Source organism: Centropristis striata, chromosome 14 (assembly GCF_030273125.1).
Source record: "Centropristis striata isolate RG_2023a ecotype Rhode Island chromosome 14, C.striata_1.0, whole genome shotgun sequence".
Classification (NCBI taxonomy): Eukaryota; Metazoa; Chordata; class Actinopteri; order Perciformes; family Serranidae; genus Centropristis; species Centropristis striata.
In genome coordinates this window covers 37,076,604-37,102,580 of record NC_081530.1, presented here as the reverse complement: position 1 = coordinate 37,102,580, position 25,977 = coordinate 37,076,604, and the positions used below count along the sequence as shown (strand labels likewise).

General features: G+C 45.1%; 2 protein-coding genes across 4 annotated transcripts; both read left to right on the top strand.

Moving 5' to 3' along the window:
- The first annotated feature begins 605 nt into the window (after positions 1-605).
- bop1 (BOP1 ribosomal biogenesis factor) lies at positions 606-18,389 on the top strand. 2 transcript variants are annotated; one of them, XM_059350599.1, is made up of 14 exons: positions 606-781; positions 4,753-4,926; positions 5,261-5,377; positions 7,320-7,474; positions 7,561-7,678; positions 10,599-10,910; positions 11,111-11,272; positions 11,365-11,515; positions 12,738-12,870; positions 13,148-13,331; positions 13,445-13,736; positions 15,765-15,849; positions 16,165-16,272; positions 17,410-18,389. In XM_059350599.1, the coding sequence occupies exons 1-14, from the start codon at positions 620-622 to the stop codon at positions 17,561-17,563; spliced, it is 2,307 nt and encodes a 768-aa protein (XP_059206582.1). In that variant the 5' UTR covers positions 606-619; the 3' UTR covers positions 17,564-18,389. The 2 variants fall into 2 exon arrangements, with proteins under 2 accessions (XP_059206582.1, XP_059206583.1); XM_059350600.1 differs by lacking the exon at positions 606-781 and adding an exon at positions 1,072-1,195 and having other exon boundaries at positions 17,410-18,388.
- A 1,406-nt stretch (positions 18,390-19,795) lies between these two features.
- ntaq1 (N-terminal glutamine amidase 1) lies at positions 19,796-25,531 on the top strand. 2 transcript variants are annotated; one of them, XM_059350602.1, is made up of 6 exons: positions 19,796-19,922; positions 21,287-21,386; positions 22,672-22,713; positions 22,803-22,954; positions 23,838-23,962; positions 24,076-25,531. In XM_059350602.1, exons 1-6 carry the CDS (start codon positions 19,885-19,887, stop codon positions 24,186-24,188), a joined length of 570 nt encoding a protein of 189 aa, XP_059206585.1. In that variant the 5' UTR covers positions 19,796-19,884; the 3' UTR covers positions 24,189-25,531. The 2 variants fall into 2 exon arrangements, with proteins under 2 accessions (XP_059206585.1, XP_059206584.1); XM_059350601.1 differs by having other exon boundaries at positions 19,841-19,922; positions 22,672-22,722.
- Positions 25,532-25,977: the final 446 nt, after the last annotated feature.

The window sequence follows — 25,977 nt, the reverse complement described above, 5'->3', positions numbered from 1 at the left end:
CAATACAAATGTCTGAAAGCATAACCTCTGAATTTACCCCCCACCACTCTACATGGGAATCAATAATAATTACAGCAGTTCACAAACAATCACACAGACCAGTCCATTAGTTTTTCTTTAGTAAAAACTCTTTAACTCTAGTCAATCCAGGTTTGGTCCATTTGGTTTGGTCCATTCAATCAATCAATCAATCAATCAATCAATCAATCAATCAATCAATCAATCAATCAATCAATCAATCAATATCCTTTATTTAACCAGGTAAAAGCATGACCATAAAGCAGAAACCATGGTAGTTTAAAGTCACTTACATCCCGCAGTGTCTTGGGGCAGTCCCACATTTTATATATATATATATATATATATATATATATATATATATATATATATATATATATATATATACATATATATATATATGTGTATATATATATATATATATATACACATATATATATATATGTATATATATATATATATATATATATATATATATAATGTACTCAGGTAGTTTACAGTCACGGCGGTAGATCAACCAGCGTTAAGGGGCGGAGCTATGACGTCACTGTTGTTGATGACGGGGCTGTGACCTCTGACCCCGGAGTACCCACGTGTTGTGATGGAGGAGAGCAGCAGCAGCACGAGGAGCAGCGAAAACATGAATAAAGTCCGAGAGAAGAAGAAGAAGAAGAGGAGTCAGGAGGACCTGGACCAGGAGCAGAACCCGGACCGGAACCAGGACCCGGACCGGAAACAGGACCAGGACCAGGACCAGGACCAGGTGAGACACCAGGAGGAGAGCTGGGCTAGCTGTTAGCATGCTAACAGGAGAAGGGTCTTTACACTGAGTTCTGAATGGACATGCTAATGTTGCTAAATGCTAAATACACTGAGATTAAACATCTAATAACACCGACCCGGTGCGGTCCGACCCGGTCCGGTCCGGTCCGGTCCGGTCCGGTCCGGTCCGGTCCAGTCCAATGTTTTACAGTTGAACCAACAGCTAACTCTGTTAGCTAACTGCTAGTTTACCACAGCGTTGTTTTCATTCTAGATGTTAGCATGTTAGCATGTTAGCTCTGCTGCTGATTCCTGTTGATGGAACATCAGAAACACCTGAAGAACCAGAGAACAGCTGAGGGATCTGGTTTATTTAGACTTTAAATCAATCAGAATGACTTCATTTCTCCTGAGGGTGAGTCCAGTGAGAGTTAATTCTGTTAGAATGAGAGAATGATGATGATAATAATAATAATAATAATAATAATAATAATAACAATAACAGGAGAGAAGGATCTTTATTATCTCTCCGTCCTGTAACGGAGAGAGAGGAGCCGTCCACTGCTGCTTTTTGTGATTTTACACCAAAAATAATAGAATTAACCTAAAATTATGTGAAATTACAAAAATATGTAATGTATAATATGTACCAATTTTTTGTAGAGAGTGTCAGTGTTTAGGGACCAGTCCAACTTATTATCCCGCTAAACACCTAGATACTTTTAGCACCACCTCCATGTCCACCCCACAGGTATTCACTGGCTGAAGGGGCAGAACCTGTGGAAATCTATGATAATTTCCTTTGTCTTTGAGGTGTTCAGTAGGAAATGGTTCTTCTGAAGGCTTTTATCAGATCCCTATATTCAGATTCCTGTCCAATCCAATCCACTTTATTTATAGAGCACAATTTTAGCTAAATGCAGAGAAGACAGAGGTGATCATTTTCGGCCCTAAAAATGAAAGATCTAAGATCAGCGCTCACCTTGGCTCTATGTCATTGACAGCTACAAATCAAGCCAGAAATCTTGGTGTAATTATTGACTCAGACCTGAACTTCAACAGCCATCTAAAGCTTATCACTAAATCTGCCTATTACCACCTGAAAAACATAGCTAGAATTAAGGGTCTTCTGTCCAAACAAGACATGGAAAAACTTATCCATGCATTTATTTTTAGTAGGTTGGATTACTGCAATGGCATCTTCACAGGTCTTAACAAAAAATCAATCAGGCAGCTGCAGCTGATCCAGAACGCTGCCGCCAGAGTCCTCACAAACACCAGGAACCTGGACCATATTACACCAGTCCTTGAATCACTACACTGGCTTCCTGTGAGTCAGAGGAGAGATTTTAAAATCTTACTGCTGGTCTACAAAGCTCTGAATGGTCTCGGACCAAATTACATGCTTGATCTGCTCCCTCTCTATGAAGCATCCAGACCCCTTAGGTCATCTGGAGCTGGCTTGTTGCGTGTCCCAAGAACAAGAACTAAGCGGGGTGAGGCAGCTTTCAGTTATTATGCTCCTCACCTGTGGAATAAACTACCTGTAGATCTGAGGTCTGCCCAAACGGTCAGCTCCTTTAAATCAGGACTAAAAACACTCTAGTTTACTGAAGCGTACTCTTAACTTTAACACTTATCTGCTCTACTCTACTGCCCTTACTTTTTAACTACACAATGTTTGACTTGTGCTTTTTATTATTTTATCTCTTTTTTTTATCCTGCTGTATCTTCCCTGTTTTAATTGACTGTTTTTATTGTTTTCAATTGTGTCTTGCTGTTTTTAATGTGTATGTAAAGCACTTTGAATTACCTTGTGTTGAATTGTGCTATACAAATAAACTTGCCTTGCCAAACACAAGGTTTCCAAAGTGCTGCACGAACAATAAATACATAACACAATACAAAGAGATGTAGTAAACAATAGAACAGTAAGATGCAATAAGATAAAATAAATTAAAAATGGGATAAAAATAAATAAAATAAAATGTAAAATGTACTGCCCGCACAAAATAAAAAATGCATGAATACAATAAAAACAAAAAATCATAAAATCAACACTCTACGTGGTGTTAAAAGCCAACGAGAAGAGGTGGTTTTAAGAAGAGATTTAAAATGAGACAGTGAGGAGGCCTGTCTGATGTGCAGCGGCAATTCATTCCACAGTTTTGGAGCTGCGATGGCAAAAGCTGGTTCCCCTCTGAGCTTCAGCCGAGCTCTGGTACCAGGAGAAGCTGGTCAGCTGACCTGAGAGAGGGGTAGGAGAGTAGGGGTGCAGCAGCTCAGAGAGGTAAGGAGGAGCAAGACCATTTAAAGCTTTAAAAGCAAATAAAACCATTTTAAAATGAATCCTAAAATGAACGGGCAGCCAGTGCAGTGAAGCTAAAACAGGTGAAATGTGCTCATACTTTTTGTGCCAGTTAAAAGACGTGCAGCAGCATTTTGTACCAGTTGATACACGCCACATTCCTGATACACGCCACAATAGCAGTGTCGTAGAGTACTTCTGGATGTGGCAGGAGTTGTATTTGAAGTCCGCTGTGTACAGTGTGAACAGGAGTGGAGCCAGAACAGTGCCTTGTGGAGCCCCTGTGTACAGTGAGAACAGGAGTGGAGCCAGGACAGTGCCTTGTGGAGCCCCTGTACAGTGTGAACAGGAGTGGAGCCAGAACAGTGCCTTGTGGAGCCCCTGTACAGTGTGAACAGGAGTGGAGCCAGAACAGTGCCTTGTGGAGCCCCTGTACAGTGTGAACAGGAGTGGAGCCAGAACAGTGCCTTGTGGAGCTCCTGTACAGTGTGAACAGGAGTGGAGCCAGGACAGTGCCTTGTGGAGCCCCTGTTGTGTACGGTGTGAACAGGAGTGGAGCCAGAACAGTGCCTTGTGGAGCCCCATGTACAGTGTGAACAGGAGTGGAGCCAGAACAGTGCCTTGTGGAGCCCCATGTACAGTGTGAACAGGAGTGGAGCCAGAACAGTGCCTTGTGGAGCCCCTGTTGTGTACGGTGTGAACAGGAGTGGAGCCAGAACAGTGCCTTGTGGAGCCCCATGTACAGTGTGAACAGGAGTGGAGCCAGAACAGTGCCTTGTGGAGCCCCATGTACAGTGTGAACAGGAGTGGAGCCAGAACAGTGCCTTGTGGAGCCCCATGTACAGTGTGAACAGGAGTGGAGCCAGAACAGTGCCTTGTGGAGCTCCTGTACAGTGTGAACAGGAGTGGAGCCAGAACAGTGCCTTGTGGAGCCCCTGTGCTGCTCATTAATGTCCCAGAAACACAGTTCCCCAACCTGACATACTGTGGTCTTCCTGTCAGCTAATCTGAGATCCAGGAGATTAAAGAAATCTCTGTCAGCTGGTTTTTGAGTATGTTGGGTTGGATGGTGTTGAATGCGCTTGAAAAATCAAAGAACATGATTTTCACATCAGCACCAGTTTCCTCCAGATGAGCAGAAAGGAACAGTGAAGCATGTAGAGGACAGCATCATGTTGTTTGTGTTCAAACTGTAGAGTTTGTCTTTGACTTTAGCTTTCAGTAGAATCAGCCGCTCCAAGTCTTCATGATGGGAGACGTGAGGGCTACTGGTCTCTCGCCATTAAGTTCAGCTGGACATTTTAGTTTTGGTACCGGCAAAACACAGGAAACTTAACTTTACCATCTTACCAAATTACCAAATTGGGGTAACTTTACATATTTTTTGGTTAATTTACATATCTTTTTAGGGTAATTTTACATCTTTTTTGGGGTAACCCAAAAACATACCAAAATTACCAAAAACAAGATGTAAAATTACCTTATTATTATACTTTAACATCTTAATATTTTAACATCTTTATATTTTAACATCCTTTTATTTAAACATATTTATATTTTATCATCTTTATCCTGGAGGTGAATCGTAATGTTTGATGATCTTGTTGGATGAGGAGTTTCTGATAGAATCAGCAGGTTGTCTGAGTGTTGCTTTTCTTCTTCAGATCTTCAACTTTAACAACAAATCTGCTGAGGACAGCGAGGACGGCGAGGACAGCGAGGACGGCGAGGACAGCGAGGACAGCGTGTTCTCAGGACTGGAGGATTCTGGGAGTGACAGTGAGGACGATGAAGACGAAGAGCAGGAGGAGCGACCAGATGAAGACGAGGCTCTGAAGGTAAACAAACCTTGTTCTTAAAGTTACAATGTAACTGCTGGTTTTTGGTAATTTTACATGTTTTTTGGGGTAATTTTTTTTTTTTTTAAGTGTTAATTTTTACACCTTTTTTGTAATCTTTTTGGGGGTAATTTTACATCTTTGTTTTTGCGTAATTTAGCTTTTTTGTAATTTCACATATTTTTTGGGTAATTTTACATATTTTTGGGGGTAATTACAAAAAAAAAGTGGTAATTTTTACACCTTTTTTTTGCAATTTTACATATTTTTTGGGTAATTTTACATCTTTTTGGGGGTAAAAAAACCTCACTTGAGTTCTGTTCTCCACCTGCAGACCAAGGAGGAGGAAGAGGAGGAGGATGAGGAAGAGGAGGAGGAGGAGGAGCAGCAGGATGAAGGAGCAGCACCCAAAGCAGGAGACGAGTACGAACACGACTCTTCAGACGAGGAGGTGAGACGACTTCCTGTCCTGATGCTCCAGTTCTACAATCTAGTCCATCAGGACTTAACGTAGCTGTCAGTGACACAAAATGACCAAAAAAGACACTAAATTACTAAAAAAAAAGATACAAAAAAGACACTAAATGACTAAAAAAAAAGATACAAAAAAGACACAAAATGAGTAAAAAAGTAACAACGGTAGGAGGAGCCATGATAGAGGAGGACTGGACCAGTGGGTTGGTGTAGACTGAGAAGAGAAGGGGGCCTAGCACTGATCCTTGAGGAACCCCAGAGGAACGGTTCTGTAGTTTGGACACTTCTCCCTTCCAGGATACTTTAAAGATCTCCCTGCTAGGTAGGACTGGAACCATCGGAGGGCAGAACCTGAGAGAGCAGCTCAGTCTAGAGGAGGATCTGGTGGTTAACAGCGTCTCGGTGTTCCACCTGGTAGAACAAATACCCCACAGGCATCGTACTCGTGAGCCGGCGGCCCGGTTCATGTGTCCTCAACTGATCCAGATCTTGTTGATTCTCCCTGAACAACATCAGAAGATCAGATCCTACCTGACCCAGCAATCCACCAACTCCTGGTTCAGGTCCTGGTGTTACCACGTCTAGACTCCTGCTTCAGGTCCTGGTGTTACCACGTCTAGACTCCTGCTTCAGGTCCTGGTGTTACCACGTCTAGACTCCTGCTTCAGGTCCTGGTGTTACCACGTCTAGACTCCTGCTTCAGGTCCTGGTGTTACCACGTCTAGACTCCTGGTTCAGGTCCTGGTGTTACCACGTCTAGACTCCTGGTTCAGGTCCTGGTGTTACCACGTCTAGACTCCTGGTTCAGGTCCTGGTGTTACCACGTCTAGACTCCTGGTTCAGGTCCTGGTGTTACCACGTCTAGACTCCTGGTTCAGGTCCTGGTGTTACCACGTCTAGACTCCTGGTTCAGGTCCTGGTGTTACCACGTCTAGACTCCTGGTTCAGGTCCTGGTGTTACCACGTCTAGACTCCTGGTTCAGGTCCTGGTGTTACCACGTCTAGACTCCTGGTTAACTCTCTACTGGCAAGTCTTCCTGCTGCACCACCAAGACTCTGATCCCTCTGGTCTTTTTGGGTCTTCTTCTGTGGGTTTTTGTGTCTTTTTTGGTCATTTTTTGTCTTTTTGAGTCTTTTTTGTTGCTTTTTTGATCATTTTGTATCTTCTGTGTCTTCTTTGGTCATTTTTTGTCTTTTTGAGTCTTTTTTGTTACTTTTTTGGTCATTTTGTGTCGAATCCGACTCAGTGCCCCTTTCACTCTGTCTCTCCCTTTCACTCTGTCTCTCCCTTTCACTCTGTCTCCCCCCTTTCACTCTGTCTCTCCCCTTTCACTCTGTCTCCCCCTTTCACTCTGTCTCCCCCCTTTCACTCTGTCTCCCCCCTTCACTCTGTCTCCCCCCTTCACTCTGTCTCCAACCTTTCACACTGTCTCCCCCTTTCACTCTGTCTCCCCCTTTCACTCTGTCTCCCCCCTTCACTCTGTCTCCCCCTTTCACACTGTCTCTTCCTTTTACTCTGTCTCCCCCTTCACTCTGTCTCCCCCTTCTCTCTGTCTCCCCCTTTCACTCTGTCTCCCCCTTTCACTCTGTCTCCCCCTTTCACTCTGTCTCCCCCCTTTCACTCTGTCTCCCCCTTTCACACTGTCTCCCCCTTCTCTCTGTCTTCCCCTTTCACTCTGTCTCCCCCTTTCACTCTGTCTCCCCCCTTTCACTCTGTCTCCCCCTTTCACTCTGTCTCCCCCTTCTCTCTGTCTCCCCCTTTCACTCTGTCTCCCCCTTTCACTGTGTCTCCCCCTTTCACACTGTCTCTCCACTGTCAATAAAGCCTTGAAAATGGTGTAAGAGGGCCTGGACATGGAGCTCCACAGAGAGTTAGCCGCAGCTAACGTTAGCGTGTGTGTGTGTTTGTGGTTCTGCAGGACATCAGGAACACGGTGGGGAACATCCCGATGGCGTGGTACAAAGACTTCCCTCACATTGGCTACAACCTGGACGGGAAGAAGATCTTCAAACCAATCAGGAACAAGGACGAGCTCGACGACTTCCTGGACAAGATGGAGAACCCGGACTACTGGTGAGCCGGCCAGCTAGCGAGCATGATGCTAACTGCCCCATTGGTTAACAGTGGGGATGCTAACGATGCTACCTACTGTTGTGCAGGAGAACCGTCCACGACGAGCAGACAGGAAGTGATGTGGTGCTGTCGGAGGAGCAGGTGGCGCTGGTGACGCGGCTGCAGCGAGGACAGTTCGGGGACGTCAACTTCAACGAGTACCAGGTAAGCCCCGGTAAGCCCCGCCCCTTCTTTAAAAAAAGGTTTTAAAAGGTAGAAAATTAAATTAGCCCAAAATAAGGCCATTAAATGTCCCAGTGGCACACCTGGTAGAGCGTACACCACATATTTTTTGGGGGGTAATTTTACAATTTTTTTTGGTTTCACCCTTTCACTCTGTCTCCCCTTTCACTCTGTCTCCCCTTTCACTCTGTCTCCCCTTCACTCTGTCTCCCCCTCACTCTGTCTCCCTTTCACTCTGTCTCCCCTTCACTCTGTCTCCCTTTCACTCTGTCTCCCCTTCACTCTGTCTCCCTTTCACTCTGTCTCCCCTTCACTCTGCCTCCCCCTTCACTCTGTCTCCCCTTCACTCTGTCTCCCCTTCACTCTGTCTCCCCTTTCACTCTGTCTCCCCTTCACTCTGTCTCCCCTTCACTCTGTCTCCCTTTCACTCTGTCTCCCTTTCACTCTGTCTCCCCCTTTCACTCTGTCTCCCTTTCACTCTGTCTCCCCTTTCACTCTGTCTCCCTTTCACTCTGTCTCCCCCTTTCACTCTGTCTCCCTTTCACTCTGTCTCCCCCTTCACTCTGTCTCCCCCTTCACTCTGTCTCCCTTTCACTCTGTCTCCCTTTCACTCTGTCTCCCCCTTTCACTCTGTCTCCCTTTCACTCTGTCTCCCTTTCACTCTGTCTCCCCTTTCACTCTGTCTCCCTTTCACTCTGTCTCCCCCTTTCACTCTGTCTCCCTTTCACTCTGTCTCCCCCTTCACTCTGTCTCCCTTTCACTCTGTCTCCCTTTCACTCTGTCTCCCCCTTTCACTCTGTCTCCCTTTCACTCTGTCTCCCCTTTCACTCTGTCTCCCTTTCACTCTGTCTCCCCCTTTCACTCTGTCTCCCTTTCACTCTGTCTCCCCCTTCACTCTGTCTCCCCCTTCACTCTGTCTCCCTTTCACTCTGTCTCCCTTTCACTCTGTCTCCCCCTTTCACTCTGTCTCCCTTTCACTCTGTCTCCCTTTCACTCTGTCTCCCCTTTCACTCTGTCTCCCTTTCACTCTGTCTCCCCCTTTCACTCTGTCTCCCTTTCACTCTGTCTCCCCCTTCACTCTGTCTCCCTTTCACTCTGTCTCCCCTTCACTCTGTCTCCCCCTTTCACTCTGTCTCCCTTTCACTCTGTCTCCCCCTTCACTCTGTCTCCCCCTTCACTCTGTCTCCCTTTCACTCTGTCTCCCCTTCACTCTGTCTCCCCCTTTCACTCTGTCTCCCTTTCACTCTGTCTCCCCCTTCACTCTGTCTCCCCCTTCACTCTGTCTCCCCCTTTCACTCTGTCTCCCCTTTCACTCTGTCTCCCCCTTCACTCTGTCTCCCCCTTCACTCTGTCTCCCCCTTTCACTCTGTCTCCCCCTTCACTCTGTCTCCCTTTCACTATGTCTCCCTTCACTCTGTCTCCCTTTCACTCTGTCTCCCCCTTTCACTCTGTCTCCCTTTCACTATGTCTCCCTTCACTCTGTCTCCCTTTCACTCTGTCTCCCCCTTTCACTCTGTCTCCCCTTTCACTCTGTCTCCCCTTCACTCTGTCTCCCCTTCACTCTGTCTCCCCTTCACTCTGTCTCCCCCTTTCACTCTGTCTCCCCTTCACTCTGTCTCCCCTTCACTCTGTCTCCCCCTCACTCTGTCTCCCCCTTTCACTCTGTCTCCCCCTTCACTCTGTCTCCCTTTCACTATGTCTCCCTTCACTCTGTCTCCCTTTCACTCTGTCTCCCCCTTTCACTCTGTCTCCCTTTCACTATGTCTCCCTTCACTCTGTCTCCCTTTCACTCTGTCTCCCCCTTTCACTCTGTCTCCCCTTTCACTCTGTCTCCCCTTCACTCTGTCTCCCCTTCACTCTGTCTCCCCTTCACTCTGTCTCCCCCTTTCACTCTGTCTCCCCTTTCACTCTGTCTCCCCCTCACTCTGTCTCCCCCTTTCACTCTGTCTCCCCCTTCACTCTGTCTCCCTTTCACTATGTCTCCCTTCACTCTGTCTCCCTTTCACTCTGTCTCCCCCTTTCACTCTGTCTCCCTTTCACTATGTCTCCCTTCACTCTGTCTCCCTTTCACTCTGTCTCCCCCTTTCACTCTGTCTCCCCTTTCACTCTGTCTCCCCTTCACTCTGTCTCCCCTTCACTCTGTCTCCCTTTCACTCTGTCTCCCCCTTTCACTCTGTCTCCCCTTTCACTCTGTCTCCCCTTCACTCTGTCTCCCCTTCACTCTGTCTCCCCTTCACTCTGTCTCCCCTTCACTCTGTCTCCCCCTCACTCTGTCTCCCCCTTTCACTCTGTCTCCCCTTCACTCTGTCTCCCCCTCACTCTGTCTCCCCCTTTCACTCTGTCTCCCCCTTTCACTCTGTCTCCCTTTCACTATGTCTCCCTTCACTCTGTCTCCCTTTCACTCTGTCTCCCCCTTTCACTCTGTCTCCCCCTTCACTCTGTCTCCCCCTTTCACTCTGTCTCCCCTTTCACTCTGTCTCCCCTTCACTCTGTCCCCCTTTCACTCTGTCTCCCCTTTCACTCTGTCTCCCCTTCACTCTGTCTCCCCTTCACTCTGTCTCCCCCTCACTCTGTCTCCCCCTTTCACTCTGTCTCCCCCTTCACTCTGTCTCCCCTTCACTCTGTCTCCCCATTATATGTAAAAATAACCAAAACTACCCCAAAAATATCCAAAATTACCCCCAAAAATATGTAAATTATAATTACCCCAAAAAACATGTAAAATGACCCCCTTCACTCTGTCTCTCTCAATAAAGCCTTGAAAATGGCCCAAAAAATATCTTAAAAAATATTGAAAGGTATCAAATTGAAGTTAAGTATTTCTGTATATAACGTGGTAAAGTCGTGGCGTTTCCCGTGTAACGCCCACCTATCTTGCCCCGCCCCCTGGCCCCGCCCCCAGCCTCAGGTGGAGTTCTTCTCCGGAGACGTGATGCAGCACCCCGTCACCGGCCGGCCGGCCGACAAGCGCAGCTTCATCCCGTCGCTGGTGGAGAAGGAGAAGGTGTCCAAGCTGGTGCACGCCATCAAGATGGGCTGGATCAAACCACGTCGCCACGACGACGACAGGGGGCGGTACTACGACCTCTGGGCCAATGAGGACGCTTCAATCCTGGCCAGGCACAAGATGCACCTCCCCGCCCCCAAGATCCCCTTACCTGGTCACCACGAGTCCTACAACCCCCCCCCAGAGTACCTGTTCACCGCCGAGGAGGTACCTGTCTGTCTGTCTCCTGTCTGTCTGATGTCTGTCTGTCTGCTACCTGTCTGTCTGTCTGTCCCCTTACCTGGTCACCACGAATCCTACAACCCCCCCCCCCCCCCCCCCCCCCCGAGTACCTGTTCACCGCCGAGGAGGTACCTGTCTGTCTGATACCTGTCTGCCCCCCCCCCCACTTGTCTCTCTCTCTGCAGAGCGCCCTCTGGGAGCAGCAGGACCCGTCAGACAGGAAGTGTCCGTTTGTCCCCAGGAAGTTCTCGGCGCTCCGCCAGGTTCCGGCGTTCCCTCGTTTCATCCACGAACGCTTCGAGCGTTGCCTCGACCTCTACCTGTGTCCCCGCCAGAGGAAGCTGAGGGTGAGACAGGCACCTGAGCCTGAGACAGGCACCTGAATCAGGACAGAGACACCATCAGTAACCTGTCTGTCTGCCTGTCTGTCTGCCTGCAGGTGAACGTGAATCCAGAGGATCTGATTCCTAAACTTCCCAAACCCAGAGACCTGCAGCCGTTCCCCACCACCCAGTCTCTGGTGTACCGAGGCCACAGCGGGCTGGTCCGCTCCATCAGCGTGTCTCCGTCAGGACAGTGGCTCGCCTCAGGTAACCACACCTGTACTAGTACTGGCTGTACTAGTACTGGGTCTATTAGTACTGGGAGAACTAGTACTGGGTCTATTAGTACTGGGTCTATTAGTACTGGGAGAACTAGTACTGGGTCTATTAGTACTGGGTCTATTAGTACTGGTCCGCTCCATCAGCGTGTCTCCGTCAGGACAGTGGCTCGCCTCAGGTAACCACACCTGTACTAGTACTGGGTCTATTAGTATTGGGAGAACTAGTACTGGGTCTATTAGTACTGGTCCGCTCCATCAGCGTGTCTCCGTCAGGACAGTGGCTCGCCTCAGGTAACCACACCTGTACTAGTACTGACTGTACTAGTACTGGGTCTATTAGTACTGGGAGAACTAGTACTGGGTCTATTAGTACTGGTCCGCTCCATCAGCGTGTCTCCGTCAGGACAGTGGCTCGCCTCAGGTAACCACACCTGTACTAGTACTGGCTGTACTAGTACTGGGTCTATTAGTACTGGGAGAACTAGTACTGGGTCTATTAGTACTGGGTCTATTAGTACTGGGTCTATAAGTACTGGGTCTATTGGTACTGGGTCTATTGGTACTGGGTCTATTAGTACTGGGTCTATTAGTACTGGGTCTATTAGTACTGGGTCTATTAGTACTGGGAGAACTAGTACTGGGTCTATTAGTACTGGGTCTATTAGTACTGGGTCTATTGGTACTGGGTCTATTGGTACTGGGTCTATTGGTACTGGGTCTATTAGTACTGGGTCTATTAGTACTGGGTCTATTAGTACTGGGAGAACTAGTACTGGGTCTATTAGTACTGGGTCTATTAGTACTGGGTCTATTGGTACTGGGTCTATTAGTACTGGGTCTATTAGTACTGGGTCTATTAGTACTGGGTCTATTAGTACTGGGTCTATTAGTACTGGGAGAACTAGTACTGGGTCTATTAGTACTGGGTCTATTAGTACTGGGTCTATTGGTACTGGGTCTATTAGTACTGGGTCTATTAGTACTGGGTCTATTAGTACTGGGTCTATTAGTACTGGTCCGCTCCATCAGCGTGTCTCCGTCAGCACAGTGGCTCGCCTCAGGTAACCACACCTGTACTAGTACTGGGTGTACTAGTACTGGGTCTGTTTATACATATATATAAATATTGTGTGTGTATACTTGTATACTCCAGGAGGTGATGTGTACTGTGTGTATAAATACTGCGTGTGTGTACTTGTATACACCAGGAGGTGATGATGGCTCCGTCAGGTTCTGGGAGGTTTGTTCAGCTCGTTGTGTCAGAACGATTCAGACGGGAGGAACCATCAAGAACCTCAGCTGGAACCCCAACCTGTCTGTCTGCCTGCTGGCTGTCGCCCTGTAAGGACCGGTCTGTCTGTCTCTCTCTCACTCTCACTCTCTCTCTCTCTCTCTTTCTCTGTTGACCTGGCTCTCTCTCTTTGATGACCTGTCTGTCTCTCTCTGATGACCTGTCTCTCTCTCTCTGTTGACCTCTCTCTCTCTGTTGACCTCTCTCTCTCTCATGACTTGTCTCTCTCTGTTGACCTGTCTCTCTCTCTCTCTAATGACTTGTCTCTCTTTGATGACCTGTCTGTCTCTCTCTGATGACCTGTCTCTCTCTCTCTCTGTGTTTCAGGGACTCGGTGGTGTTGATCCTGTCTCCCTCTCTGGCAGACAGACAGGTACTTGCGTCATCGGAGCGACTGCTCTCGGGTCAGGGGGCGGAGCCTGCGGAGGAGGAGGCGGGGCCTGTGGTCTGGAGCGAGGCAGAGGGGGAGGAGCTTAATCAGTGGATCCGGCTGAAGATCAAACACCCCAAAGTGAGAACCGTTCAATAACCGTTCAATAACCGTTCAATAACCGTTCAATAACCGTTCAATAACGGATCAGTAACAGATCAATAACCGGACTCTAACCCCCCTGTGTCTCTCAGGCCGTCCACCAGGTGGCGTGGCACGCCAAGGGGGACTACCTTGCGTCCGTGATGCCAGACCACTCCAGCCACCTGCAGGTGTTCATCCACCAGGTGAGCCGGAGGCGGAGCCAGAACCCGTTCAGGAAGAACAAAGGCCTGGTACAGCGCGTATCCTTCCACCCGGCCCGGCCCTACTTCTTCGTGGCTACGCAGCGCTCCGTCCGGATCTACAACCTCGTCAAGCAGGAAATGACCAAGAAACTCCAGGCCAACTCCAAGTGGATCTCCAGCATGGCCGTCCACCCGGGAGGTACGAGTCACCGAGTCCTCGAGTCCCTGAAACGCACCGAGTCCCTGAAACGCACCGAGTCCCTGAAACACACGAGTCACTGAAACACACGAGTCACTGAAACACACCAAGTCACTGAAACACACCGAGTCACTGAAACGCACCGAGTCACTGAAACGCACGAGTCACTGAAACACACGAGCCCCTAAAACGCACCGAGTCACTGAAACGCACCGAGTCACTGAAACGCACCGAGTCACTGAAACACAGGAGTCCCTGAAACACACGAGTCCCTGAAACACACGAGTCCCTGAAACACACGAGTCCCTGAAACACACCGAGTCACTGAAACACACCGAGTCCCCGAGTCGCTGAAACACACGAGTCACTGAAACACACCGAGTCACTGAAACGCACCGAGTCACTGAAACACACGAGTCACTGAAACGCACCGAGTCACTGAAACACACCGAGTCACTGAAACACACCGAGTCACTGAAACGCACCGAGTCACTGAAACGCACCGAGTCACTGAAACACACGAGTCACTGAAACGCACCGAGTCACTGAAACGCACCGAGTCACTGAAACACACGAGTCACTGAAACACACGAGCCCCTAAAACGCACCGAGTCACTGAAACGCACCGAGTCACTGAAACACACGAGTCACTGAAACACACCGAGTCCCCGAGTCGCTGAAACACACGAGTCGCTGAAACACACCGAGTCCCCGAGTCCCTGAAACACACCGAGTCCCTGAAACACACCGAGTCCCTGAAACACACCGAGTCCCTGAAACACACCGAGTCACTGAAACACACGAGTCACTGAAACACACCGAGTCCCCGAGTCGCTGAAACACACGAGTCCCTGAAACACACCGAGTCACTGAAACACACGAGTCACTGAAACACACGAGTCACTGAAACACACGAGTCACTGAAACACACGAGTCACTGAAACACACGAGTCACTGAAACACGCCGAGTCCCCGAGTCACTGAAACACGCCGAGTCCCCGAGTCACTGAAACACGCCGAGTCACTGAAACACGCCGAGTCACTGAAACACGCCGAGTCACTGAAACACACCGAGTCACTGAAACACGCCGAGTCACTGAAACACAGCGAGTCCCCGAGTCGCTGAAACACACGAGTCTCTGAAACACGAGTCCCTGAAACACACCGAGTCACTGAAACACACGAGTCACTGAAACACACGAGTCACTGAAACACACGAGTCACTGAAACACACCGAGTCCCCGAGTCACTGAAACACGCCGAGTCCCCGAGTCACTGAAACACGCCGAGTCCCCGAGTCACTGAAACACGCCGAGTCACTGAAACACGCCGAGTCACTGAAACACGCCGAGTCACTGAAACACACCGAGTCACTGAAACACGCCGAGTCACTGAAACACAGCGAGTCCCCGAGTCGCTGAAACACACGAGTCTCTGAAACACGAGTCCCTGAAACACACCGAGTCACTGAAACACACCGAGTCACTGAAACACACGAGTCACTGAAACACACGAGTCACTGAAACACACCGAGTCCCCGAGTCACTGAAACACGCCGAGTCCCCGAGTCACTGAAACACGCCGAGTCCCCGAGTCACTGAAACACGCCGAGTCCCCGAGTCACTGAAACACGCCGAGTCACTGAAACACGCCGAGTCACTGAAACACGCCGAGTCACTGAAACACACCGAGTCACTGAAACACGCCGAGTCACTGAAACACAGCGAGTCCCCGAGTCGCTGAAACACACGAGTCTCTGAAACACGAGTCCCTGAAACACACCGAGTCACTGAAACACACCGAGTCACTGAAATACACCGAGTCACTGAAACACACCGAGTCCCCGAGTCGCTGAAACACACGAGTCCCTGAAACATACCGAGTCCCTGAAACATACCGAGTCACTGAAACACACCGAGTCACTGAAACACACCGAGTCACTGAAACACACCGTACACGCCTGATGCAGCCAGGTGACATCACTGAGGGGCGGGGCTTGTTGTCACCTGTCTGTCTGTCTGTCTGCAGGTGATCATGTGATCTGTGGGAGCTTCGACTGTCGGCTGAGCTGGTTCGACCTCGACCTCTCAACCAAACCCTACAAGATGCTACGGTACCTGTCTCACACCTGTCCACACCTGTCTCACACCTGTCCACACCTGTTCACACCTGTCTCACACCTGTCTCACACCTGCCCACACCTGTCCACACCTGTCCACACCTGTCTCACACCTGCCCACACCTGTCTCACACCTGTCCACACCTGTCTCACACCTGTCCACACCTGTCTCACACCTGCCCATCACACCTGTCCCTCACACCTGTCCATCACCTGTCCATCACCTGTCCCACACCTGTCTCACACCTGTCTCATACCTGTCCCACACCTGTCTCACTGTCTGTGATCTTGTCTGTGATTGGTTGTCAGACACCACCAGAAGGCGGTGAGGGGCGTGGCCTATCATCGACTCTACCCGCTGTTCGCTTCGGCGTCCGACGACGGAACCGTCATCGTCTGTCACAGCACCGTCTACAAGTACTACTACACACAGTACACACAATACTACTACACACAGTACACACAATACTACTACACACAGTACACACAATACTACTACACACAATACACACAGTACTACTACACACAATACACACAGTACACACAATACTACTACACACAGTACACACAATACTACTACACACAATACACACAGTACTACTACACACAGTACACACAATACTACTACACACAGTACACACAATACTACTACACACAGTACACACAGTACTACGACACACAGTACACAGTACTACTACACACAGTACACACAGTACTACTACACACAGTACACACAGTACTACTACACACACTACACACAATACTACTACACACAGTACACACAATACTACTACACACAATACACACAGTACTACTACACACAATACACACAGTACACACAATACTACTACACACAGTACACACAATACTACTACACACAATACACACAGTACTACTACACACAGTACACACAATACTACTACACACAGTACACACAGTACTACGACACACAGTACACAGTACTACTACACACAGTACACACAGTACTACTACACACAGTACACACAGTACTACTACACACAGTACACACAATACTACTACACACAGTACACACAATACTACTACACACAATACACACAGTACTACTACACACAATACACACAGTACACACAATACTACTACACATAGTACACACAATACTACTACACACAGTACACACAGTACAACTACACACAGTACACACAGTACTACTACACACAGTACACACAATACTACTACACACAGTACTACTACACACAGTACACACAGTACTACTACACACAGTACACAGTACTACTACACACAGTACACACAATACTACTACACACAGTACACACAGTACAACTACACACAGTACACACAGTACTACTACACACAGTACACACAATACTACTACACACAGTACTACTACACACAGTACACACAGTACTACTACACACAGTACACAGTACTACTACACACAGTAGACACAGTACAACTAAACACAGTACACACAGTACAACTAAACACAGTACACACAGTACACACACAGTACTACAGAGTACGCGGAGTACTGCAGTAACGTGTGTTTTTCAGTGATCTGTTGCAGAACCCGCTCATCGTTCCTGTTAAAGTTCTTCGAGGTCACGTGAAGACGGACGAGCTCGGCGTTCTGGACGTGACCTTTCACCCCACGCAGCCCTGGGTCTTCTCCTCCGGCGCCGACGCCACCATCCGCCTCTTCACCTGAGACCGCTGACCCATAGATATCTATGAGAAATATAGATATCTATATCTTCACCTGAGACCGCCTCACCCATAGATATCTATGAGAAATATAGATATCTATATCTTCACCTGAGACCGCCTCACCCATAGATATCTATGAGAAATATAGATATCTATGTCTTCACCTGAGACCGCCTCACCCATAGATGTCTATGAGAAATATAGATATCTATGTCTTCACCTGAGACCGCCTCACCCATAGATGTCTATGAGAAATATAGATATCTATGTCTTCACCTGAGACCGCCTCACCCGTAGATGTCTATGAGAAATATAGATATCTATTTCTTCACCTGACGACCTCTTCACCCATAGATATCTATGAGAAATATAGATATCTATGTCTTCACCTGAGACCGCCTCACCCATAGATGTCTATGAGAAATACAGATGTCTGTCTTCACCTGACAGCTGGTCACCATGGAGATTTAGTTTTTAATAAAACTTGTTCACACGTTTGTTGTTTTATTTGTTTGAATAAATAAATAAAAAAGCTGAAAACATGAAATAATTGATGGTTTTTACTAACGGCTTTAATAATAAAATAGTTTGTTTGTTATTGAGAATAAAATAAATAAATCATGTTTAATGGATTATATACATTTTTTTACTTTTCGTACAAAATTCAAATATAAAAACTTTGCAGTTATAATCATTTAGATAAACAGACAAATTATTAAAAATGTGTTCAAACCCGAGAAATGGATCGATACGTTTTTTATTCTTGAGTCTTTATTGAAACTAATCAGTGAATTCTGGATCATTTTGTTGATTTTAAATTTCAGAATAAAATCAACAGATTTTCACTGAAAGCATAGTTTTATATATTATATATATTATTATATATATATATATATATATATATGATATAAAACAAGTCGCTTCACAGTTTCTTCAGTGTAAAAGCCAGAAATTTTAAAATTCATTGATCCTATCGGCACAACTGGATCAATACGACGTGCTCTTATTTTGAAGGTTGATGTTAGACTTCCTGTTTAATATTTACAGCTTTTCAGAACAAGAAACATAATAAATCTTTATATATATTCAGGAGGATTGCTGCAGGAATAATAATAAAAATGATGTAATAATAGTATTAATAATTATAATGTAGTAATAATAATAATAATGATGTAGTAATAATAATTATGATGTATTAATAATAATGTTATAATGATGTAGTAATAATAATTTAATAATAATGTATTAATAATAATGTTATAATGATGTAGTAATAATAATTTAATGATAATGTATTAATAATAATGTAATAATGATGTAGTAGTGATTTTAATGAGGTGGAGGTGCTTATTTTTGTTACTAGGCTCAGTTTAATGTTAATGTTCTTTATTACATTTAACTTGTTCTGATCAGATTTCCTGAACAAATTAAAGTCACAATTTTGATAAATGTTATGGAGACGCAAACAAAAAGGCAAATGGTTTTTTGTTGTTATTTATTATTGATTTATTATTTGTTACTTAAAAACAAATCTGAAAAATAATTTATTGGTAAACAGCACTATTAATGTCACAATTTGATAAATGTGGAGATGCAAAGAAAAAAGGCAAATTTGTGTTTCTGTCGGCAGAAAATGTGTTTAATTTTATTTAATTTTAAATAAGAAATATAAAAATAAATCCCCAATTTTTCAAACATCATAAATGTGTTCTATGTGTCCACTTGTTCTGTGGTAGATCCCCATAATGTTCCTTTAAGGAGATAATAATAGATGATACAAGTAATCTGTCCCTCATATTTAGAGTTATTATATTTAGAACGGATTATTGATGGTGAAAACGGCATTTTCCTCCGATGTCCGAGATTATAAACTGTAAACACGAAGCCAGCTGTGAAGTTTGAGTTGAGACATGAAACACGTTCTAAATAGAACATAAAGACAGAACGTTTCTGACAAACTGAAGTTTGTGGTTCCACCAAACGTTCTCACGGTAAGTTCACTTCTCAGACATGTGACGTGTTGGAGGAACAGCGAAGCAGAGTCCTCCAGCCGAAACTCTCATTATTATTATTATTATTATTATTATTATTATTATTATCAATGTCATTATTAATAATAATCTTCACACATTCTGGAATCATTATCACATGAGTCCTACATTTATATATTTATGTCACATTGTTAAAATACTCCTTAATATACCTATATATATATATATATATATGGTAATAAAACTAGAAAAAAAACAAAAGGTCACCGGTTGTGACGTCACGACACGTTGTTTTTGTTCCGACGGAAGATTTTCAGTGTGACACCAAAACATGAAGCGAGAGGACTGCGAGTACACGAGCTGCTACTGGTGAGTACTACAGTACTAGTACTACATGTACTACTAGTACTAGTACTACTAATCCTACTACATGTACTACTAGTACTAGTACTACTAATACTACTACATGTACTACTAGTACTACTAATACTAATCCTACTACTACTACTACATGTACTACAGTACTGCATGTACTATTACTACAGTACTGCATGTACTAATACTACAGTACTGCATGTACTATTACTACAGTACTGCATGTACTAATACTACAGTACTGCATGTACTATTACTACAGTACTGCATGTACTAATACTACAGTACTGCATGTACTATTACTACAGTACTGCATGTACTAATACTACAGTACTGCATGTACTATTACTACAGTACTGCATGTACTAATACTACATGTACCAATACTACTGGTGAGTACTACGGTACTGCATGTACTAATACTGCTGGTGAGTACTGCATGTACTAATACTGGGAGTAATGTGAGTTCTGTTTCAGGTTTGTGGTTCTGTTGATGGTTCTGATGGTTCTGATGGTTCTAACTGGGTTCTAGCAGTAACCACGGTGATAAATCCTGGTTTATGTCCTTTATTATTATTATTATTATTATTATTATATCTTTATTGTGTTTATTTCCATCATCATCAGAATCTTTACGGTCTTTATCATTTTTATTAGTTTTGTTTGTTATTACAGAACTAATAAAAATAATAAAGCCGCAAAGATTCTGATGATGATGGAAATAAACACAATAAAGATATAATAATAATAATAATTAGGAACCATAAACGCCTCAAATACAAACCAAGAAGAATCTGCAACAGTCAAAACTATTAAAATCACATAAACAATATTAGACGCTGTAAACTAATAAACCAGGACAGTAAAAGAGGTAAAATGATAAATGAGTTAGTTCAGTTTCAGCAACAATGAAACACTGTAAATGTTTTTAAATACATTACTCCACTGTAAAATACTCTGTAATATGTATTTAATGTAATATATATATATATATACAAGCCACCATTGTAGTTTTTGCATTTATCTTTAGTAAAAATACTTTTTCTCACTGTTAAATGTACTAAACACCATATCTCTAACAGAAATACACTGTAATATTTAATGGTGAAATCTATAATTTATGCAGCATTTATGAAGTATTTTCTTGTCGATTATATGGCAGAACAGTTCTACCGTATTTATTACGGTAAAGTTCTGCTGGTTCTTACCATAAAAACAACAAGAACACACAGATCAGGAACCAAACAGCTGAAATCACTAACTCAGAACACAGACGGAACCATGGCGCCACCTACAGGCCAAACAAGGTCCACACAACTGATGTTCTTCTGATGGTTCTGTGTGTTGTGGTTCCTCAGTGAGGAGAACGTGTGGAAGCTGTGTGAGTCTGTCCGGTCGGAGAGAACCGCCCCGCTGGAGGAACTGTTTGTGGTTTTCATCTCCAATGACAGCAGAACGGTGAGAACAGCAGGAGGAGAACCTGCAGAACGTCTCCGTCTCTCTGTCACTCTGGTTCTGTTTAAAACGTTCTCTGTGTTCTCCAGGTTCCTCTGTTTAAATGTTCTCTGTGTTCTCCAGGTTCCTCTGTGACTCTGTTTAAACGTTCTCTGTGTTCTCCAGGTTCCTCTGTGACTCTGTTTAAACGTTCTCTGTGTTCTCCAGGTTCCTCTGTGACTCTGTTTAAACGTTCTCTGTGTTCTCCAGGTTCCTCTGTGACTCTGTTTAAACGTTCTCTGTGTTCTCCAGGTTCCTCTGTGACTCTGTTTAAACGTTCTCTGTGTTCTCCAGGTTCCTCTGTGACTCTGTTTAAGTGTTCTCTGTGTTCTCCAGGATCCTTTGTGACTCTGTTTAAACGTTCTCTGTGTTCTCCAGGATCCTCTGTGACTCTGTTTAAACGTTCTCTGTGTTCTCCAGGTTCCTCTGTGACTCTGTTTAAATGTTCTCTGTGTTCTCCAGGATCCTCTGTGACTCTGTTTAAGCGTTCTCTGTGTTCTCCAGGTTCCTCTGTGACTCTGTTTAAACGTTCTCTGTGTTCTCAGGTTCCTCTGTGACTCTGTTTAAACGTTCTCTGTGTTCTCCAGGTTCCTCTGTGACTCTGTTTAAATGTTCTCTGTGTTCTCCAGGTTCCTCTGTGACTCTGTTTAAATGTTCTCTGTGTTCTCCAGGTTCCTTTGTGACTCTGTTTAAATGTTCTCTGTGTTCTCAGGTTCCTCTGTGACTCTGTTTAAACGTTCTCTGTGTTCTCCAGGTTCCTCTGTTTAAACGTTCTCTGTGTTCTCCAGGTTCCTCTGTGACTCTGTTTAAATGTTCTCTGTGTTCTCCAGGTTCCTCTGTGACTCTGTTTAAACGTTCTCTGTGTTCTCCAGGTTCCTCTGTGACTCTGTTTAAACGTTCTCTGTGTTCTCCAGGTTCCTCTGTGACTCTGTTTAAATGTTCTCTGTGTTCTCCAGGTTCCTCTGTGACTCTGTTTAAACGTTCTCTGTGTTCTCCAGGTTCCTCTGTGACTCTGTTTAAATGTTCTCTGTGTTCTCCAGGTTCCTCTGTGACTCTGTTTAAACGTTCTCTGTGTTCTCCAGGTTCCTCTGTGACTCTGTTTAAATGTTCTCTGTGTTCTCAGGTTCCTCTGTGACTCTGTTTAAATGTTCTCTGTGTTCTCCAGGTTCCTCTGTGACTCTGTTTAAATGTTCTCTGTGTTCTCCAGGTTCCTCTGTGACTCTGTTTAAACGTTCTCTGTGTTCTCCAGGTTCCTCTGTGGAAGCAGAAGTCTGGACGAGGAGACCAGCCGGTGATCTGGGTTTGTGATGTCACAGTTCATTCATAGTAGTACTGATGATGATGTCATGATGATGTCATGATGATGTCATAATGTTCCAGGACTACCACGTCGTCCTGCTGCAGCTCGGCCCGACCTCTTCTTCTTCTGTGGTTTACGACCTCGACTCAGAGCTGCCGTTCCCCTGCAGCCTGGAGCTCTACGCCACCCAGGCGCTCCGCTCAGACCGCCACATCAACCCCGCCTACCACAGGTAACTACCACAGGTAACTACCACAGGTAACTCACCTGGACAGGTAACTCACCTGGACAGGTAACTACCACAGGTAACTACCACAGGTAACTCACCTGGACAGGTAACTCACCTGGACAGGTAACTACCACAGGTAACTCACCTGGACAGGTAACTCACCTACACCAGGTAACTCACCTACACCAGGTAACTACCACAGGTAACTCACCTACACCAGGTAACTCACCTACACCAGGTAACTACCACAGGTAACTCACCTGGACAGGTAACTCACCTGGACAGGTAACTACCACAGGTAACTCACCTGGACAGGTAACTCACCTGGACAGGTAACTACCACAGGTAACTACCACAGGTAACTCACCTGGACAGGTAACTCACCTACACCAGGTAACTCACCTACACCAGGTAACTACCACAGGTAACTCACCTGGACAGGTAACTACCACAGGTAACTACCACAGGTAACTCACCTGGACAGGTAACTCACCTGGACAGGTAACTACCACAGGTAACTCACCTGGACAGGTAACTCACCTACACCAGGTAACTCACCTACACCAGTTAACTACCACAGGTAACTCACCTGGACAGGTAACTACCACAGGTAACTCACCTGGACAGGTAACTCACCTACACCAGGTAACTCACCTACACCAGGTAACTACCACAGGTAACTCACCTGGACAGGTAACTACCACAGGTAACTACCACAGGTAACTCACCTACACCAGGTAACTCACCTACACCAGGTAACTCACCTACACCAGGTAACTACCACAGGTAACTCACCTGGACACGTAACTACCACAGGTAACTACCACAGGTAACTCACCTACACCAGGTAACTCACCTGACCGTCTACCTGTCTCTGCTCCAACAGGAAGTTGCGTGTGGTTCCTGCTGACAGCTTCCTGTCCAGCTTTGCGTCCGATCGTTCCCACATGAGGAACGCCGACGGCTCGTGGAGGATGCCGCCGCCGCCCTACCCCCCCATCCACACCGCAGGTACCCTGGCCACTCACCTGTACCTGTACCTGTGATGATGTCATCGCTGTGATGATGTCATCGCTGTGATGACATCGCTGTGATGACATCGCTGTGATGCGTTTCCTCCTCAGAGTGTCAGATGAACCTGGACGACTTCATCAGTATGAGTCCGTCTGTCGGCGTGGGGACCGTCTTCAGCCTGGAACACTTCCTGCAGAGACAACTAGAGGGCTCCTCGCCGTAGCTCCTCCTCCTCGCCGTAGCTCCTCCTCCTCACCATAGCTCCTCCTCCTCGCCGTAGCTCCTCCTCCTCCTCGTCGTAGCTCCTCCTCCTCACCATAGCTCCTCCTCCTCGCCGTAGCTCCTCCTCCTCCTCCTCGTTGCTCCTCCTCCTCACCATAGCTCCTCCTCCTCACCGTAGCTCCTCCTCCTCCTCGCCATAGCCCCTCCTCCTCCTCGCCGTAGCTCCTCCTCCTCCTCGCCATAGCCCCTCCTCCTCGCCGTAGCTCCTCCTCCTCCTCGCCGTAGCTCCTCCTCCTCCTCGCCGTAGCTCCTCCTCCTCGCCATAGCTCCTCCTCCTCGCCGTAGCTCCTCCTCCTCCTCGCCGTCCTCCTCCTCCTCCTCCTCCTCCTCCTCCTCCTCCTCCTGGCCTCCAGCTGGAAACAGAACTGATTAGTTTACGGTCCCTGATTTCTTTTGTCTCTATGATAAAATGTTTTATTGTGAAAGGGTTAGGGAGCTTCCTGTTGCCCAACTGGAGACTGAATATTAAATATTAATGTTGTTATTATTTAAAGTCTGTTTTTAATATTTGAGTCTGATGTTCATAAAAGGTTCCAACAGTTCGTCTCAGACTTGTTTTACTGGTTTCATGTGAAAATAAAAGAGAGAAGAATCCGTCTCATGGAGGTAAAAACTACCAGACATGAGTCTGTTGCACTAAATTACCAGAAAAGATACAAAATGACCAATAAAACACAATAATAAGACAAAAAAGCTTTAAAATGACAGTACAAAAATACACAAAATTACTAAAAAGAAGACCGAAATTGACCAAAAATTACACAAAATGACCAAAAAATGTCACTAAATTGCCAGAAAAGATACAAAATGACAGTAAAACACAGTAAATGATCCAAAAGACAAAAAATAGCTTTATAACCAAAAATTACACAAAATTACACAAAATGACCAATAAAACATACAAATTGACCAAAAAGACAAAAAAGCTTTAAAATGATCAAAAATGACACAAAATGATGCTCTCCCTATCAATAAAATAAATCAATATATAATAATATAATTTAAATATGAAAATGGCCAAAATAAATAAATACTACCAGACATTAAATCATTTTCAGAACTTTAATCCTTATATGCCAGTTTATATATTTGAATTTTTCCATAATTTCTTCCAAAAGAACATAAAAGACATTAATCCATTAAACATTAATAGAAACAGAAAACACAGAAACATGATCAATAATTCATCAATCATTATAATATAATATTAATATTTATCCAAAAGAAAGTCAGTCTCTTCATAGAAAATGTTTCTGGACAGCGTTATATTACTTATTATTATATATTATTATTATTATTATTATATATTATTATTATTATTATTATTATTATTATATATTATTATTATTATTATGTGGAGATATTGACTGGAGGAAAATGTGGCTCGTTGGAATACATTTTTAAAGTTAAAGAGGATGAAACACATGGGAAAAAAAATTCAGTTCTGACTTTATTCTCAGAAATATTCTCAGAAATACACAAATAATAAATAAATCACAGTAAATTAAAGTTATTAGTAATGCCAATTAACTTAAAAAAGTATAGAGGATCATAAATAAATGAATAAATCAAATTAAACTTCTACAGTTGGCTGGAGTTTTGAAAAGTTTCTGAACTTTTCTATCCAACATGAACAGTTTGAATAATACAAAATACATAATCAAACTTCTACAGTCAATAAAATGTTTGTTTACACTAAATATTGTTCAAGTTGAGTCCAGAAGTCGATA

What these genes read in the sequence shown, in the direction of transcription:
- bop1 (XM_059350599.1), top strand. Translation starts at nt 620, where the DNA reads ATGGAGGAGAGCAGCAGCAGCACGAGGAGCAGCGAAAACATGAATAAA. An exon ending in ATGAAGACGAGGCTCTGAAG is followed by an intron (nt 4,927 to 5,260) that starts GTAAACAAACCT and finishes CTCCACCTGCAG; the next exon opens with ACCAAGGAGGAGGAAGAGGA. An exon ending in TCAACTTCAACGAGTACCAG is followed by an intron (nt 7,679 to 10,598) that starts GTAAGCCCCGGT and finishes CCCCGCCCCCAG; the next exon opens with CCTCAGGTGGAGTTCTTCTC.
- ntaq1 (XM_059350601.1), top strand. Translation starts at nt 19,885, where the DNA reads ATGAAGCGAGAGGACTGCGAGTACACGAGCTGCTACTG. An exon ending in ATCAACCCCGCCTACCACAG is followed by an intron (nt 22,955 to 23,837) that starts GTAACTACCACA and finishes CTGCTCCAACAG; the next exon opens with GAAGTTGCGTGTGGTTCCTG. An exon ending in CCCCCCCATCCACACCGCAG is followed by an intron (nt 23,963 to 24,075) that starts GTACCCTGGCCA and finishes TTTCCTCCTCAG; the next exon opens with AGTGTCAGATGAACCTGGAC.